The sequence below is a fragment of the Chinchilla lanigera genome, unplaced genomic scaffold (genome assembly GCF_000276665.1).
Source record: "Chinchilla lanigera isolate Chin_1 unplaced genomic scaffold, ChiLan1.0 scaffold00002, whole genome shotgun sequence".
Taxonomy (NCBI): Eukaryota; Metazoa; Chordata; class Mammalia; order Rodentia; family Chinchillidae; genus Chinchilla; species Chinchilla lanigera.
In genome coordinates this window covers 24,475,495-24,495,087 of record NW_004955403.1, presented here as the reverse complement: position 1 = coordinate 24,495,087, position 19,593 = coordinate 24,475,495, and the positions used below count along the sequence as shown (strand labels likewise).

Sequence of the window (19,593 nt, the reverse complement as noted above, 5' to 3'; positions counted from 1 at the left end):
AGAACTCATACTCTGACATCCAACAGGAAGGACCAAACACTCCTTTCTTGACAGTCCTGAGTTACTTGATGATTCCCTACCTCTCTGATGGCACCTTCCTCTGTCAATGGCTTCCCTGGTGGCCCTTTTTTGTCTCCGCCTCCCCAACTACACCCCACATTTCATTATTTCACTGTTACTCCCTTGATGATCTCAAAATAAAACTAAGTATCTTATGAAATTATAGAAAGAGATGCTGGTTTTTATGAGCTCTTTTTGCTATTTTAAGTCAATTTTTAACTCTTATCAAAGTAATGAAGCAGTCAGATGTATATATATCCCAAAACCTAAATTATTCTGACTTCCCAATTGAAGACTTCAAAGTGCAAATGACACTTTTATGACTTTTCACTTGAGAAAATCATAATTCAGAGACTGCTAATATTCCAAGATCACACTGCTTTTAGTCTGATGAAATATATGAACTGAACCCAGTCTTTAGTCACACAGTAGGGTTCAATTCTAGGAATTCTTGATCTTGGTCTTAATAAAGCCTGTATCCTGCATGCATTCCAATGGAGACTGAGACAGAACTATCTGGATCATTGTTTGACACTCCCAGTCCCTACCTTGTATTCTGTTTGTTTCTGCAGCATAATGAAACAAGAACATTTTACCAATGGAGATAGATTGTTTCGAATCTTCTTTTACTCTTCCTACCCCCACTTCAAAATACACTGTTAGTTTCTAAGTCTTCAGTGCAAAACATCTCGCTTGTACAACTACTCTGGAAGGGCAAGACAGCAAATTGTAAGTGAAAATGTAGTCAGCCCTTCCTGAAAGGTCTCCATCCAGGATGAAGAATGACAGGGCCATGAGAGAAAGGTCTTCACTATGTTGAGTCAAATTCTTCACGATAATCAGAAGTAGGGCTATCCATATCTAAAGGTATTTTAAAATCCAAGGATCCCAAATTCAGAAGAGATGTAAAGTTCTCTAGGTGACATGTGCACAGGGACAGTGCAGACCGTGAGTGATCTGTTCCTCTTCTGGTCCTCTCTGTGCCCCTATTACCCAGTCTCAACTCTACCTCCCTCTGCTGCTCCGTAACCTGCCACACTTCATGCTTAGTCAGCTTCCTCTCTGTTCTCTTCCTCCGTTTAAACACAGGTTCTCCTCTACATCACAGAGCGTGCAGTTATCTCCACTCCTCATCCTCTTGGTCCAAAGCAAGCCACGCAGATCATGCTCGGTCCAGATACCTCCATGGTACATTTATTCTGCCAAGTACTTACAGTGTTTTTCTTTTTTGGGACAGGGTCTATGTAGTTCAGGCTGCCCTCAAACTCATGGCAATCCTCCTGGCACACCTGAGCACGGGGGTTACAGGCATGTACCACCATGCCCAGCTCTGCCAAGTATTTAGGCACAAGAAAATTTTCTTTAATTATAAATCTAAGGTTTGGGGGCTGGGGATTTAGCTCAGCGGCAAAGCGCCTGCCTGGCAAGCGCAAGGTCATGAGTTCGTTTCCTGGTACCAGAGAAAAAACCAAAACCAAAACCAAAAAAAATTCTAAGGTTTGGCCTACAATTTAAGCAAAAGCAAATCTGCACCAAAGAGAGTTCAAGGGCAGGGGTGGCCTTTTTTGACCCATAAAATAATCTGCCATTGGTTGGTCTCAAGGCAAGACTTGCTATCTGAGCTTGGGGTAAACCTAAATTAAAGGACAGCAGACAGCTCTGCTGGACAGTCTCTCATCTCTGTTCCAAGTGCACTCTGTCTCAACCCCATGTCAAAGCCCTTGTCTAAATCTCCCCTCCCCTGAGACCCAATGTAATGGCCATAAGATCATTTCCCGTCCCCAACTCATTTCTTACTCCAAAAATGCCCTAATTACCTGCACAAAGCAAGTCAAGGGCCTTTGTAATTCTGTCTGCTAACAAAAATCTCTGGCTGCCAGCCAAGCTTTGTAAATTAGGCCTCAGAGTTGGACCAGGGTGAAGGGATACACTGTATACCACAGTGGCCGCAGTGCCTCTGGGAACATGCCTAGTCCTTCCCTTTTTCCCTGGAAAGGGCCCAGATCACTCTGCCTCTCTTCCTTCTCTCCTGGCAGCTTCCCCTTTTGACTTCTCTCCTTAGCTCACTCTTCCCTCCCTCTCCTGCCTAAGACTCATCTTTATCTCAAAGAGCTTCTCTTGGACAAGGCATCTCTGTAAAGACTACACAGTTGCAGTGCTTGTAAACGTCAGGGAAAGGGCCACCCATTTATGACTCCAACGCTTACCACAGCTGTAGCCTGTGAGACCCAACTTTCTGCTTGATGTTTCCTTTACAGTGCTCTCTGCCATTTCACGCTCAACATGCTCAAAGTTAAACTTTCCCTCTTCTGCACAAGTGAGCACCGTTCCCAACCTTCCCTCTCTGGGGCTTCCTCCTTAACCCACTCCTTCTTCTTCCTCCACAGCCTCTTTCAGGCTCTGGACAAACATCTCCTCCTCTCCACTCCAACGCCACTGTCATTGTCCACATGTGCTGCAGACGCTCTTCCCCTCCATGCCCTGCAATCTCCACCAGAAAGACCTTTCTTAAATAACTCCATGGTGCTGTGAAAACCTGCTCCAAGCAGTTTAACTGTGCCTCTTTTCAGTAGATCACCTTTAAATAAGAGAACTAGCTCTCAAACTGCTCTGAGCAGTTCCCTCAAGAGCTGGAGAAAGGCAGGGACCAGAGCCAGCAGGTTAAACCTGATAACCTGTTTCATCCAAGAGGTCCTGTTTTTATCTGTTTTTCAAGCGGGTTGCTGGCTGGGTTTTCATCTAGCTAAAGTTTAAAAGCTGAAGACCTCTTCCAACCAAGGCAGGGATCAACGCAGTAACAGTCCCTACAGGTAGGCGGCCATTCACCTGTCTCTCTGAATGATGACAGAGAGCACCCTGCATTTTATTCGGTCCAGCTCAAGTTGCTGTTAGAGCCAACAGCTCTATGAGAGAGTTCTGTCAAACCATTATCTCTTTTTCTATAACTTCTACCCATGGGCCTTTATTCACAACTAAGACACCCCAGGCCAACTCTTCAGCACGTGACTTTAGGGCAAAGGTCCTCTAAATATAATACATCATAACACGAATGCTTTGATCTGGAAGCACTCTATAGTTTTGGAGAACACGCTTTCAATCTGCAAACAATCCTTGAGGCAGAAAGTATTCATTCATATCCACCCTTCCTGCAGGTCTTTATTTCCCACTGTTCGTTCACACAAACTCCTGTTCCAATTAAACCATCTTCCTGACTTGTCCTGGGAAGACTGAGCAACAAGTATAATCTCTCAGCCTTCTTTCACTTGTGAACCTCCAAGTGCCAGGAAACACCACCATTTTATCCCATCCACTCCCATCACCTGACTCAGCTCTTACAGCTTCCGGAGGACTAAGAAGCACTGGTGCCTCCTAATGTGGAGTTGACTGACTTGAATTCCCAGCCCCGTGAATCAGTACAACTCTGGGGAAATGACTAAACCTGTCTGTGGCCCCACTTCCTAAAAAGAGTGAAAGGGAGATAACCTGTTCGTAACCAGGAAAACCAAATGAAGTAATAATTATCACTTGGAGGGGCTCAGAATTGTCAACTAATACCCCTGTATTCTGCCTACTTTTTTCTCTTCTTCTTAGCCTTGTCTGAATCCCCACAGAGCATTTTGTTCTGTATTTTTGAAAACATACTAGTGTTTTTACAATGACGACGTACAGTTGAGTACTGCTCACTACTGTTTTCCTTGCTTTATTTTCCTTAAGATCCAGTTTCATTCACACAGCCTAGTTCAAGTAAATATTACTCACTGGTACATGGGCTAGACTCACAAAGCTCCAGAGAATGTGGAGGCACCATTTCCAAGTTACCACATGGCCACGGGCCCTGGGGAAGCTATTTTCTGGGGCAGCAAATGCACAGAGATAAACGATCTGAGTGACCCAGGAAAAGTTCTGCTACCTGGCCAGCACGTTCTAAACACTGTTTGCTAATTAAAACTTCAATCCAACTCAAATCAAAAGTTGAGGGGGCTGTGGATTTAGCTCAGCAGTACAGTGCTTGCCTGGCAAGCGCGAGGTCGTGAGTTCGATTTCTGGTACCAGAAGAAAAAAACCAAAAAGTTGAGAAGAGCTAGCCTCAACAGTTAGTGTTCATATGTAGTTACTACACTAGGTTTGTACTGACAAATTTCCTCCGTAGAAAAAATCCATTCAATTATATATTTGTCCATGGCATATGAACTTGGCGATTAGATGTTTTGACTTAAGAGTAAGAATCCATGACTATACAATCTGAGGAATGAACTTTGGAAATACTCTACAGGTATGTTAACACAAGGGCCCTAGCAGCCATGAATCCCAGAACTTGGGTAGTCAAATGGTCTTATTCATGTTCTCCAACTGTACTGTAAGACACATGCAAGCAGATTTACATGCAAAAGTTATTCTGTGCATACAGCTGACGAATTATCTGCCTTCCGCTGAAGGAACAATGTCCCTCGAGGGACACACTTCAGGTATTAAGTATATCTTTATTACACAAGGATTTCCTAATTACACTGTGCTGAGAGGGAACCTCACTCACACACATCAGTGTACTTAAGGGGACCTTACTCTGAAGGACACCCCAGGCTGTGCCTTCCACAACCTGCTAATTCTAGTGGCCATGTGGAAGATACTACAAGTCCAATGTGTTAACTGATGAGAACACCTCACCTTGTTCATTCTAGGCTGCACATTTCCACACCCCTGAAATAGGACCTGCCTTATAGTCAACTGTGGGTCATCATTTCATTGAAAGCAGTTTCTCTTTCTTAGAGACATGAAATAATGGAGCATCTTACTACAGTGGATTACAATCTGACATTCAGTGAATTATGGTGAATATATTTGGACATTTGGAAAAGTGAGCATATTACTTCATTCTTATTTATCTATTGACTGCAAATATGAAAATCTGCATCCTCCTCACCACACATATTTTATTTATTAATTTATTCAAAAAAATGCTTATGTATGCACTCATTTATTAAATATGCATTCCTTATTTATTCTATGCCAGGCACTGGGCTAGATGCTATGAAAATAATAAATATGAACAGTCACACTGAAGAATGCTGTAAGTTCTTCAAAATCACATATTTGTAGGAAAGTTATACAATTATGACTAAACAATACTAATAAAAATGTAGGTCTTAAAAGTTCTCAATGTAGATAACTATACATAGCTAACAATTAGTTGTTTTTTCAACTGCAAGGAAAACTGTATTTTCAAAAAAATGATTTAGGAAAACCTACAGAGTAAAATAAAATCTTAACTGACATATCCAAAAACTGTATGTAAACTGTATAAAAGTTATAATAAATTTATGAGACAATTAAAAATCTGAACAGTGGCTAGATATTTGATATAAGAAATTAGTGTCATTTGTTCAATTTTTTCAGCTACAATAATGGTTCTATAAGGTTTTTTTCTGGTTTTTTGAGACAGAGTCTCAGTCCAGGCTGGTCTTAAACTATGTAGCCCAGGCTGGCCTCAAACTCCCACTGGTGCTCTGGCCTCAGCCATCTGAGTACTGGGAGGACAGGTGTGCCCCACCACATCTGGCCATCCTGCGGTATTTTTAAAGAGCATTTACCTTTTAGAGGTATATACTTACATATTCATGAAATAAATAATAAAATGTTTGGAATTTCCTTCAAAATATTAAGCTAAACAAAAAATTATTTTTGTAGGTCAAAATGGATCAATTTCATATTGAAAATTGGGCATCAGGTACAAGCACAGATGAAACAAAATTGGCCAGAAGCTGATTAATGTCAAAATTGGGGTGATGTCTTTGAGTAAATTTTACCCATCTATCTCCTTCCTATGTGTATAAAGTTATTTCAAAATTTAAAAAAAAAGTTTAAAAAAATTAGGCCTTAATACTATGCTATATTTAAAATAAGACAGAAACTAAAAACAGTGAAAGTGAAACTGAAAATATCACTGCTAAAATACTCTGTCTAAAGTATTTATTTTCCATGTTCGAGGTAAATATCTCTAAAACTTGACTATCTCTCTGTTTTCCTTCAAAATCTAACTACAGTCAGCCCTCTTAGCCACAGGTTCTGCAGCTACGAAGTCAATCAATAGTAGATTGATAATATTCTCAAAATATCGTGTCTGTACCGAACATGTAGCATTTTTTTCTTTGCCATTATTCCCTAAACAATATCTTCACAAGTCTAACTGTATTATCTGAAATAAAGTATTTTGAATTTTTTCTGAAAATTTCGACTTACTGACTTGGTTTTAAAGATCACGCTATGTGTACAGTGAAGTTTTTTTCTTCAATAGCTATTCTAGATTGTAAATCAGAATATTCAGCATCTCCTTCAAATTCATTTCTAAATAACTACCTGATCTTGGATGTGTGCCACTCAACCATGTGGTTCAGTTTCTTCTGCAAACAGAAGCCAGTGAGAAAGACCATTCTACAGTGGACCCATAAAAATAATCTACTGAGAACTACACTTATGCTGACTACTATGTCCTCCAACTAATGGCCTGTGATGGCAAAATTGATAGAAGTGCATACTATTTAACACATAGTAAAGAAGAAACAGCTGCAAATATACTTCCTAGCATCAGAATGAGCCGGTTGTTGGAGCCTAGTTGGAACTAAGTGACCAGCTGCCAAGAGTTGCATTGACCAGGAAAAAGCTTCAGATTGTCAAGCTCCATGTGAATTTGTGACTTCATTCCTGAGTGAATATCAGCAGCATCAGACTGAGCAAGGGATATGTGTACTTGTGTCTGCAAGTGAGTCCATGCCAAAGAGGAGACACACAAAGCACATAAAGCACAACAGCGAAAGAAGACTAAACACTCCACAGAGATCATATTTCTGGTCTTTATGAAACAGAATAGGAATCATAAACATGGTCACAACTTTGGCTTTCTCTCTGAACAACCGAAGATTACCTTGATGTGCTTAACTCTGTCTTCTTTTTCTGTCTTTGGTTTCTTTCCTGTGACAACAAAAAAGTAGTTTTTGGATTAATTCATGCAGCATGTAGAAACACTTCCCACTACATTAAATTCATACATTAAATTCTCTCTGAATCTCTCAGTGAACCCATTACTTTAATTTACACAAGATCAAAATTCCAAATGCATCTTTTATGCAAATGTATCCTTTTTTGGTGACTTGAAAGTCGTTTTTCTAGGCAAGATAAAGGCGGAACTGTCACCTATAGCCTGAACAGGTTTTGTACCTTTGGATGCAGAAGTAAACCATAAAGGTATATATTAAGAGATCACTATTATAGTTAATAAATATCTTTACCTTTCTTCGAAGGTCGTTCAGATAAGGGCAGCATCCGGTATACTCTGAAGGCATTGTTTCCTTTCTTTATACTTTTATCTTTAACTTCTTCAATATCAGGCAAGGAATTCATGGCACATCGAAAGTTTGCCTTCCATGTTTTTGGGTCAGGTTTATCTACTCCTGGCTGATGCTTCCCTAACAAAATAACCAAAGGTTAAGAAAAAGAGAAAAAAAATTAGACACATGGTTAGAAAAAAGTTTCTGGAAACACAGTATTGCTAGACAAGTTGTTCAAAGAAACCTCTTCATTCCAGGCCCCACCTACAGTGACCAAATGTCCCCACTTGTCTCAGACTGAGACCATTCTTAGGATGTGGGTACTTTATTTTTAAAACCTAGACAGATTCAGGCAAACTGGGACAAATTAGTCTCCTTGGTTCTATCAGACAGCCTGAGAGAAAACGTGGAATGAAGAATGAATGTAAATGATACTGAAGACCGGAAGGGTGGGAAAGCCAACAAGCAGAAGTAACTTCTGACATTCAAATATTAAGTAAAAAGTCCAGCCCTCAAAATGGCTCACTACTTAAAAATTGTTATAAATACACGTATTCTTGACTACCCTTTGGGAAGCTAAACTCAACTCAAGTTTATAGCTCCAAAACAAATGAGTTTGTACTTCTCTGGTAGCTATGGAGAACTTATGGGAATACCACGTTTATGGGAAAATTAAAGACTAAGATCCCATAGGACGGGTGGAACATCACTTCTGAAGGATGTATTTTGTATTCATATGTCCTGGAGGTGCTTGGTGACAAGTCACAGGGTTTTCATAACTCTCTTCATGAGGCTATAAGCCAGGATATTTTACATGTGTAAAGAAAACAGAAATGAACAAGAGTGCCTGTCTCCATATAGGGATGCAGGGCCTTTAATACCTGTATGGATTGCCCAGTTTCTAAAGAGTGGTGCATCTTTCTCCACATCCCACCCATGCCGAGCCGCATGCATCCACGGGATCTGGAAAATCTTCTTTTCCTAGAATAAGAACAAGTAAAGAAGAACTGCAGTCACCAGGATCGGCCAACCATGGCAGAAGGAGCCTGGGTTCTTGCTAGTGAGAGTCCTCACTAAGCACCTCTGAGTTTGTTGAGTGTCTATAGTTAAATTAACTAAACCTCACTTCTGGCTGACTCATAAATCTTGACAGTCTACTCTGGGCAAGAACCAGACTTACACAGCCCGGCAGAGAAGGAATATATATACTACAAAGTCAAAGGGGAGGATCTGGGATATGCAAATGTGTTGCATTATTCATGTCTCTCCCCTTTCAGCGGACCACAAATAATTCGCAAACAACTGAAACTTCTAGTGCTTTTCACTTAATTTCTTCTTGTCATTTGGTAAATAGTAACTCTAGCTGCCTTAGGTAAATTAAAAATCAGGTACTTTTCCGAAAGAACACACAACCTTTTATACTGCTAAAGTAAACTCGCATGCATCTGAGGCCACTATGTATCATCAACCAAATGTCTGGTGTAGTCAACAAAAAAAGAAGATTCTGTCTACCCTTCTAATCCTATAAGTCTACCGCCCTGCATGAAATAGCAAGAAGTAGAAATATGATCTTTATTTTCTGCCAAAAGTCCCTCAATACAATCCTTACACCAGACTTTCTATACCCTGAGAAGGTAACTCCGAATTGCCTAAATGAACCCTGGCAAACTCATGATTAGAAACTAATGTCTCAGAAACAAAGTCATATGCATAGTGAAAATACATGTGCAAAAGCTGGGGCGATCAGCCCTCTGACTGCACCAGCAGTTACTGAGGTCCCCAAGGCACTGTGCGCTTGACTCCACATGTCCACATGGGGCTCAATTTTGGTTTTTGCAACTGCCTAATGATCTAAGCTTATGTTACAATTTCCACTTTACAGTTGAGGAAACCAAGGAGCAGAATCAAATTACTTAGCCAAGGAGCTTATGGTCAAAGTGTCTAAATTCAAAACCACGGTTAGGTGGCCCCATATTCATACCACACATTGTCTCTCAGCTTTTAGATTTAGCAGATTCCCTGTCCAAGACAGACTTGTTGACTTAGGTTCTGCCAGTTTCCTGGCAATTAAAGCTCAGGAAACTGTCTTTTTTCAAAAGCTCTCAGGCAGTTCTAGTAATTGCTAGGTACAGGATCTGCACTACACACTGGGGAAGGAAAGGAAATGTTCGTGGGGATTTTCCATCACTTCAGTCTCACACAGAGAAATCGGAAGGGGTTCCAGATGTCCCAGAAGGGACTCAATCCCCCTCCACAGAATCATTGACAAATACTGAACTGAAAATATTTCAGAACGTTGGAGAGTTTCCCAAAAACTGTTACAAGGGAAAATCCTGCCATATTTTTAAAAGTCAATTAATAAAGAAGAACTGAAAGAGAGACTTTTTCACAAACCCCTCCTTGTTCATTCTGGGTCACCCAAACTGATAGCAGGGTCTTCTTGGGTGTGAGTCAAAAGGTAGTGGATTAGAAAAGGGTCAGTCAAGGGGCTAGGGATTTAGCTCAGCGGCACAGCGCCTGCCTGGCAAGTGCGAGGTTGTGAGTTAGATTCCCAGTGCCAGAAAAAAACCCAAAAAAACCAAAAAAAATTTTAAAATAAAAATAAATAAATATATATACATATATATATGGGTCAGTCAAATTCTATTTTTTAATATCTATGAAAATCAGAAAACAAAATCTCTCAGTGCAAATTTTTTTATGTTCACGTGAAAATTAATACAAAGGAAAAAGAACGGATTTCAGAGAATTTTCCTAAAGTGCACACCCACAAACTAAAGCTTTCTGCTAAAGAGATACAGACCCTGAAGAATTTGCTGTTATACATTTTCTACATAGAAAGAGCTCTGGGGTGGTAACCTGAAGTCTACCTTGCGAGACACAAGGTTAGTACAGGGAAGATAAATCATCTTAAGGAGCTGCACATGCTCACACAAAATCAAATGCATTCTCAAGGACACCATGCAAAAATCAGGAAATCATGAAAGCCATGATTTCAGGCAGCAATACCCACTATGGATCCTTTCAAAATGGCAAGGGACCCAAAAGACCTTTCTCAAAAAAAGATATACAATAAGCACATAAAAAGACAGTAAATATTGCTAATCAATAAGGAACTAAAAATCAAAACAATAAACTTCTCACTCTACCAGATGTCTGTAATTAAGAAAAAATCAGAAAATAAAAAAGTACTGGTGAGGATGTGGAAAAGCTAGAATCTTATTCACTACTGCAGGGAATGTAAGGCAGTACAGCTACTGTGCAGAACAGCTTGCACGGTCCTCAAAAAGCTAAACAGACAACTGTCAGGTGCCCCAGTAACTTCAGTCCTGAACAGATAACAAAGAATTGCAACAGCTGTTCAAACAAAATCCGACACACAATGTAAGCAGCAGCAATACTCAGAGAAGCCCAAAGATGGAAACAGCCCAAGTGCCCACCACCCGATGAATGGATAAACAAATGCTGCATGTGCCTGCAGTGGAACACCCAGCCACAAAGGATGGGATGAAGTAATGACACGCGCACACATGGATGAACTTTTGAGACATTATGCTGAGAGAGAGAGGCCAGACGCAAACGGACAGATACTGAATGAGTCTATTTATGTGAAATATCTAGAAAAGGAAAATCTAGAGTCTAAAAGTAGCTCAGTGGTTGCCATGAGTTAGGAGAGAAAGAAATAGGCAGTGACTATTTAATGAGTGTGGCATTTCCTTTTGGCAGTCTGGGAAAAGTTTTAAAATAGATGGTGGTGATGGCTACACAATAGTGTGAATGTACTTGATCTTACTCAACTGTGCATTTTTAAATAGTTCAAATGACAAAACATATTTTAAGCTCCATGTAAACATTAACTAGGTTTTTCATATTGCAGAAAAACTACCATGTTAGTGTATCACAGAGATGTTTTCTAGAAAGACTATTTTTAAAGGTAAAAGATGAGCTTCCTTTCTAAACTTAAGAGTGTTCATGTGTCAGCATCCTCAACAAGGACCAGTATTCCAAGGAACAGTGAGGTGACGCTGCGTCCATGTAGAGCCTGTGGCATCATCAAGCACCCTCGCCCCACCCCAGTGACCGCGCTGCCCCTGCGTGGCTGTACACTCTGTGTACGGAGGCACTGAATGTGCCGGCCCTCCCTCTCCTTGGACACGTATGCCCACCTCTGTCCATGTGAGAGCAGAAGACACAAGCGCTGGTCAGAAAAACAACTGAGTTTTTTTTCAGCAGTGCAGACACACATACCTGCCCCCCTGTGGAAAGCAGTGCTGTTATCTCCCGCTGCCTCCTCTTTCTCCCAGTATTTGTAAGATGTTCCAATCATTTTGCTTTTTTGGTTTGGACATTTTACCGTGTGGAGAGGTCGTCTGATGTTCACACTAACACAGCCCGGCTGAAAGTGAAGAAAAGGGAAGGCTCTGCACTGCCGAACAGGCCCTATACTTAGGGAGTGGTACAGTACACGGGCCCAGTATGGAGTAAGAAACACCAATAACCAGAGTATGAATCACTCAGAGCTAGGATGCAAATGAGGAGCCCAGAGGTTGCTCCCTCCTGTCTTCCTAAATAAATGACCCGAAGACACCAGGGCAAGCATTTGGACATATCTAGAGCTAATCTGGACTTTTAACACATCAATGGCAAGAAGAAAAACAAAAACATAGGGGTTACTGTTTAGGATCTGCAGAAGCTTAGCATCATAGACCTACACACAGTGGACCTTTTTTTAGATTCTCATCTGAACAAATCAACCATAAAGAGATACTTTGGGAACACTAAAAGCATTCAAATATAAACAGGGTAATGATGATATTAAAATTGCATTAATTCTTTCCAACTGATAAGGGGATAGTATATTTGTAAGACAATGTCTCTAAGTCTTATACACGTACACTGTCAGATTTTAAAATACTCAGTGCTTTTAAAATACCACACACACACACACAAACACAAGCTCCCATAAAGATACCACAAAATATTAATAAATCTAGCAATCTAGATGTGGGCATATGGGAATTTGCTATCCTACTCATTCTTTGTTTGTTTTCTTTCTTCCGGTATCGGGAATTGAACTCATGACCTTGCTCTTGCCAGGCAGGCGCAGTGCCACTGAGCTAAATCCCCAGCCCCTATCCTACTCATTCTAATCATTATTAAAAACATATTATGGACCCTTGCAAATGCTCATAATAAAAAGTAGATGCCTCAAGTCAAGGCTCCATGCATATAATGCTGCTTTGCAGCCTTCCTTTCTGTTCCTTTGGCAGAATCCAAAGGATTCATTTCACCACCAACATCCTTCAAATTTATCAGAAGCAGGAAATGGAAACAAAGTAAGGCAGTAATCACCCATGTGTTTCTTTCTAAAAATATATTGGGTTGGATGGACTCTTCATGGAGGGGACATGTGACAATGGCCAACCCACACTCACTATTCATAAATCCAGTAATCTTAACACAAACAAGCAATGCTGCTCCTCATCAGCACATGACCTTCATTCGTGTAGCTGCAGAAGCAGCTTTATGGAGTGGCTTTACTCACTAGCCCGTCACTGAGTGACAATCACAACCGCCATGTACCGCACATGGAGCTTCTGGCCTGGAGCACTACACTATAAACAAAACTACATTCTGACTACCACCTGCTGTAGTTGGGATACAGCTTCAGCGTGTCCTCCAAGGTTCCTTTGGCTCCCGGTGTGGAAGGATGAGGTGGTATAATCTTGATGAGTTGGGGTCTTAATGGAGGATAATTAGGTCATGAGACCACTGCTCTTATAAACGGGTAACACATCTCACAGGAGTAGACCAGATCAGAGAGGAGTCAATTAGTTCCCGCAAGAACAAGTGTTTAAAAAAGAGCAAGCCAGCCCCTGCCCTGGTCTCTTTCTTCCTTACTTGCACACTTTGCTTTTTGCTTCTCTGCCAGGTCATAAAACAGCCCAGAAGGCCCACACCAGGACAGAGCCCAATGCTGTTTGGGTGCTCCAGCCACCAGGATCACATACCAAGCAAGCTTTGTAAGTTACCCAGTCTCAGGTATTTTATTATAGCAACACGAAGTGAACCAAGATACCAGCTAAAGCACAAGTAAATCACCAAGTACCCAGGTATAGCATCTGTTTTCTTACAGTCATTACAGTCTTCAGCAGAGAAATGAGTTCAAACCATCTAAAATATAAACAGGATTCTTAGAATGCTTGTGAGTAGGAGGGAAATAACATCAGGCTTCAGTTAAGTATTTATGTGGATAGATGAATGATGACAAACTTAAGTTAGCATCTGAAAAGATGCTGGTAGAAAAACCATAATGGAGAAAAAACATCGTGAGCCCACCTGAGGCCTGCAGTACAGTGGTGGCACTGCCTGTAGGCACAGACATGGCCCCATGCCCTCTGTGGCCAGGCCCCAATGGGGTGCCTGCCTGACAGGAACCACAGGCCACTTGGCAGCCTAGGGTCTCCTGTGTCAGAGTTGGCCTGAGAGGCAGCAGCGGCTGGCAGCCTCTGGCACACACTCCCCTTCCGTCAGCTGGGTTCATATCCACTCTAGCAGAGGATCCATGAGGTGGCAGGAAGGACTCCTTTCTGGGTCCTCCTGAGGAAAAGAACTCTCACACGGAGGCCCTAATGAATGAAGCCCAGAAGGAAAGGCCACCCAAGGTAAGTGCTCAGTTGTAAAAAGAGAACTCTGTTTGCCTTCTAGTCTTGGATCACAGGAACATGGACAAGGTAAATGAAAGGAAAGTGGTCTCCATGCAGGGCACCTCTAAGGAAACAACCATCCTGGACTACTGTGACAAATGACCACAACCTGAACATCTCGATCAACTGAGATTTATTCTGTCACAGTCCTGGAAGCTGGAGATCCTAAATCAAAGTGCCAGCAGAGCTGCACTCTTTTCAAAAGCTCCACGGGAGAATCCTTCCTTGCTTCTTGCTGCTCCTGGTAGCTCCAGGAATTCCTGGCTGGCGGCTACATCACACCAATCTCTGCCTCTCTTCACATGGCTTCTCTGTGTGGACCCCGTCTTCTGACTCTCAGAAAGACACCTGTCATTGGATTTAGGGTCCAACTACATAATGCAAGATGATCTCACCACAAAGTTCTAAGGTTTGTGCACAAAAACTCTTTCCACGTAAGATCATGTTCACAGTCTGTGGGGGTCAGAAGGTGGATGGATCTTTGGGGAGGCCACTACTCCACCTGCTGCAGAAGACAACTAACACAGCATAAGCGAGGCAAGATGATGCCACATTCTCCATGCTCCAATGTGTTTTAGAAAAACCAAAAGCAAAACAGACAACTTGCATTTCTTCAGAATTCAGGAACATCTGTTTTAATCTCATATTCTAAATCAAATCAGGTATTGCTATCTTTTTCTTCAAGCTAGAATCCCACAGTAGGGGGGCGGTTACATGAACTAGTGCATATACCTTTCTTAGAAGAGTGCCTGGCACACAGCATTCAACAAATGTTGGTTCTTATCATCACCGTCATCATTGTTATCATCATCATATCATATTTATTACTAAATATACTATATCCCTTCAAGTCCCCTTTACTACCATTCCCTTGCCCTGATACCTCCTAATTGAGCAGGAAAAAGACAATCTGATCTTTTGTTTGTTTCTTTGGAAAAGGTTAATTACCTATCTAAATGTAAAACACTATAGATACAGTATGGCTAAAAAATATACTGTGAGCGCAAGATGTAGCTCAGTGGTACAATGTTTGTCCAGCATGTGCAAAGTCCTCAGCAGCACCAAAAAAAAAAAAAGATTTTTTGACATAAGACTAAAAGTATGCAGCAGAATACATGAAATAACCGCATGGTTTGTTTCTTTCTATTTACCCTATACCCACCTTGTTTCAAAAAAGACTCATTTAAACAGATATTCAAATATAATAACACTAAATTTAAAACAGACAAAAGGATAAGAGCAAAGAGAAGTAATATCTGAGTGATGTCTGAAAAGATAAAATGAAGCCTGAAGTGGAATTAGTTTGAAAAAAGAAACCATAATATTGTTTCCACTCACTAGAAGCAGGTCACAATCTGCAATCTTGCTCTAAGCGCTCATACCTGGTAGAGATAAAGCCTGACTGGCTAGATTATTCACTGTGTCCTTCAGATTTAAAAAGAAAAAGGAGGGCGGGTGGAGAAGAGTAAAAAGACATTTCTTCAGAAGAACTGCAATTATTCCAGGTAGTAGGAGAGAAACCTCTCCCTTGGGCTTCCTTTAGGTAGGCATTATATATGATTTTTAGTTACTTTCTATGCTATAATTATGTTTTTAAATTTCTTTTACATACATTACCTCTTTCCAAATCACCCCTAACAGCTAGAATCAACTGAATTAGAGTTTAGAGGTTAAAATTTAAGTAAAGGAGTACCGGGGAAGAAGGAGAGTTGTAAATAAATGACTACGTTTTTAGAACACATGGACATAAAAACTAGGTTTCATTTAAAGACAAAAGACATTTTTTAGAAGACAAAAACCAAAATTCTTTGCATAGGCAATGCCAGAAAGAACCCAAAATGCCCCATCCCCAATATAAAACTATGGAGTGTCTATGTCTTCAATCCTAGAAAGCCAGCAATTACAAAAGCAGGACATGGATAAAGAAGAGGGTCAGGATCCCTGAAGGAAACCACAGCAAGGAGCTTCCCAAGAAGTCCTGCAAAAGACCAAAAGAGACCTGCTCTGGGAACTCAAGATTTAGGTGACCGTCAGAAGATGGAAACCTCTGTTATGATAACCATTGTTGGTTGATTCCTATAATGAATAAGCTTAAAATTCTGAACACAAAAGCCAATTTTACTTTTGGTGGTGCAGGTGGGCCTGTCCTCAGCGAGGACTCTCTCTCCCATGTGCACAAGCACAATTTCACACACCAAATACACTTACCTTGTTAATCCACCTTAACCCCGGTATTGTATTTGAATTTATCTGTTCCTCCAGCCAGGGGCGCATTCGCATCCTTTCCACCGGCATGGTACCCTTCTGCAGAAGGGAAACACAACATTAGACATTTCTGCTACTGATCTCCCATCTGCACGAGAGCCTTTCCTACTTCCCCCTTCCTTGGGGTTGGGGGCTGGATGAGTGTATTCCGGGGTGTTACCCTCCACCACCCGTCCTTGCTTATCCATCCAACTCATCCTGCCTTGGTGGGCAATGGAATGGACCAGACCTGCCATTCTCTGAGCAGGCCCTCAGCTGCAGGGGGCTACAGGCATGGTGGGCCAGGTCGAGCAGACATCCAGCTAGCTAGAGAGCCAAGACATCTTCCATGATGCTGCTTCAGGCCAAGCCTTAGTCCCTTTCTACCCTGGCTTTGTTCACAGCAGAATGTTTCAACATATCAGGCATTGTGAGGACCAGTATCTTATAATACTTTCAGTATTATCCTCTGAAAACCAAGAATGGTCACAGCAAAACAGTTTTGTGGTAAAGAGTTATGATAACCAATTCCTTCCTTTGAGGATCTGGGTTATAGAAATGGTGGAAACTCCCAACAGCGGCACTTAAAGCTGTGTAAAGGAATCAACGTTCAGAGCTCACCAGCACCTTATCCTTCCTTCATCTTTGCTTTGCTTTTACCCTGTGATGTCTTATTTGCTCCTTCAAATGTATTTCTTCGATACTCCCTCCTCTGACCTGACAGCGTCTCCTTCCCTTTGACTTACTTTACCTTAGAAAATCATTGCACAGCCTGCCCATCTTTCCTCCACCCGTCCACACTGTGCCTCTCCCTTCTCCTCCCAGACTTCTTTCCAGGAATCTTTCCTTTGTCCGCCAAAATACAGCCAAAAAGGAAACACTAACAACACATCTTTCAACCGCCTCCCACTCATCTTCAACTTCTTTATGCCTACATTTCCACTTCATTTGGGATCTAAAAGCAAAGACAGCACCAGCTTAAGACTACAGGATGTCAGGGAGAGTGTTGATGCTACAACCCTCATTTCTACCCTTAGCAATCTCTTTGTTCTGTAACTCATTTCCTCCAAAACTGAGCTCTGAAAATTCTATTCACATGCACATGAGCTGAGCTGGTCAATGTTTCAGAACTCTCTCTTCTAGCCTGCGAACGACTTCTCTCTTCCACACTCTGCCCCCAGCTATTCCCCGAGGAGAAGCATCATTATAGGAACCACGAGAGGCCTCATTTGTGCCTGCAGGAGCCAGCTGGCTTTCCCTGTACCACCTTCCAGTTCCAGGCTACTCATTCTTACAGACACTTCCTGCTCCTTGCTCATTCCAAGGTCTTTGCTCCTCTTTCCTGGGCTTTGCCAACAGGTCTCCATCCCTCAGAGATCCAGGCTCCACCCTCCTTCTCTACCAGACCTTTGCAGACCACTCCAGGCTGAAGCAATCCCTCCTCCTCCAATTCCTACCGTGCTCACAGACCTTACACTGCTCATCTGAAAGTCAAACATTGTTTCTGACAGCCATTGTACGTAAGGTCTTTACACTGACCTGTCACCTTACTGTTAAATTTTCCAGCTTTGTACACCCTCTCTTCCTAAAAAAGTTATGATTGTTTTTGGTTTTGCTTTGTTCTTGCAGTGCTGAGGGATGGAACCTAGGGTCTCATGCATATTAGGCAAGTGCTCTACCACTGAGCTGTACCTCCAGTCTGGAAAGTTCTTTGAGAGTAGGAGATTCCCTTCTTATAGGTCTACAAATCCCAGGTGCAGCCTCCTACACGGGAAATATCTGATATAAGGCCTTGGGCAAAACTGAAGCTCAGTCTCAGTGGGATCCACTGGAAGCTGGTCTGTCCACACACCTGCATGCTCCAGGCTACCCTGCTTTGAGACAAAAGCAGGAACCTTAGAGATATCACAAAAGGCAATGGAAAAGCCACACACAGTCCTCAGTGCATCTGCTCCCTATGGGTCTCAAGTTGTCCCATTCCTTCATTCATATACCCATTCAATGTCATGGATTGAGAATGAGGCTCCAAAAACGGGAAATGATAAAATGTTCTTTGTCCAGTCAACTGAGATGCAGGAGAAATACCAACATGAAGGGTCCTGTGTCCAAGACAATACAGAGTTACAGTAAGGAGTTACGGAAGAGCTCTAGGAACACTGTACACCGAAGATCACAGTGGGTGACCCTACAAGGAAGTGGCCACCAGCCCAGTTGGATCCTCCCTTGTAAGAAGATCGGAAGACATAGAGTGGGACAAGGGAAGAGCAGAAGTAGGGGTAGGAACAGTAGCTGCAATCTGATGGCAACAGACTCCAGTTCTTCTAAGGAGACAACATAGCATGTAGAACTGCTGCTGTTGTATGAACCTCAGAAATAGGGAACCTCAAGAGGGAAGTGTGAATGGCCCAGCTTTCAATTCAGAGTCATAATAATACATTTCTTCCCAAATTTTTTCACACATAACCCATTTGGGAAAAAAATGATCACCTGATATGTTTCAGGAAGTTTTCTGTCATTAAAACTATAGCCTACGAGGGGAGATACTGTTGAACCACATCATTTCCAAATTCTGTCAGTATGAATTTTTCTGCTCGCTAAAATTTATTTGCGACTGCAAAATCTGTAACTCACGGTGATCATGTGGCCACAGCAGATAGGCACAGAGGGGAAAATAATGCAAGTCACCCGACAGGCATGTTCCCAGCTGAGGTCAAACAAGGCAGCATGCTACCTTCCTGTTTTTGCTCACCTACTGCAAATCAATGTTCTTTTCATGGTCTATTTAGTGACATTTTCCACACTTTTGTCCTTTCAGGTGGTCATTTTGCCATTTAAAATGGGCCCTGAGAGTGGTGCTGAAAGGCTGTGCAGTGTTCCTCTGTGCACGAAGGCTGTGATATGCCCTATGGAGAAGACATGAATTAGGCTTCATGGAGGCGTGAGTTATAGTGCTGTGGATAAAGGCCGTGACTTCAGAATTAATCAACTGATAACATGTATAAGGTGTCTTTAAACAGAAAACATATACAATAAAGTTGTATAGTGATCAGTTGATGAAATCTAACCAGAGGCTCCAAGGAACCTGATATCCTTATAAAAGGGAAAGTCTGGTGTATTGGTGCACACTTATAATCCCAGCATTCTGAGAGGCTGAGGCAGGAGGACTGCAAACTCAATCCCAGTCTGGACAAATTAGCAGACTTAGCAAGACTCTGCCTCAAAATGTAAAACATTACAAAGGGCCGGGGATGTAGCACAGT

At 41.8% G+C, this 19,593-nt stretch overlaps 2 protein-coding genes across 6 annotated transcripts in view; both read right to left on the bottom strand.

The window, feature by feature from the left end:
* The window catches only part of Irf2 (interferon regulatory factor 2), an 84,285-nt gene that overhangs the window by 22,531 nt on the left and 42,161 nt on the right, over positions 1-19,593 (bottom strand). For 3 of the 5 annotated variants that reach the window (XM_005373489.2, XM_005373488.2, XM_005373494.2), the window contains exons 2-5: positions 16,298-16,393; positions 8,264-8,363; positions 7,344-7,520; positions 6,980-7,026 (exon numbers count right to left, since the gene is read on the bottom strand). In XM_005373489.2, the coding sequence (XP_005373546.1) occupies positions 6,980-7,026; positions 7,344-7,520; positions 8,264-8,363; positions 16,298-16,384 (411 nt within the window). In that variant the 5' untranslated portion in view covers positions 16,385-16,393. Of the gene's footprint in view, positions 1-6,979; positions 7,027-7,343; positions 7,521-8,263; positions 8,364-16,297; positions 16,394-18,025; positions 18,050-19,082; positions 19,108-19,593 lie in introns of those variants that run through there. The other 2 variants (XM_005373493.2, XM_005373492.2) reach the window with 2 other exon arrangements.
* The window catches only part of LOC106148268 (basic proline-rich protein-like), a gene marked incomplete at its 5' end in the record, with an annotated part of 42,153 nt that continues 40,681 nt past the window's right edge, over positions 18,122-19,593 (bottom strand). The window contains 1 exon segment of the mRNA XM_013513085.1: positions 18,122-18,204. Within this exon segment, the coding sequence (XP_013368539.1) occupies positions 18,200-18,204 (5 nt within the window).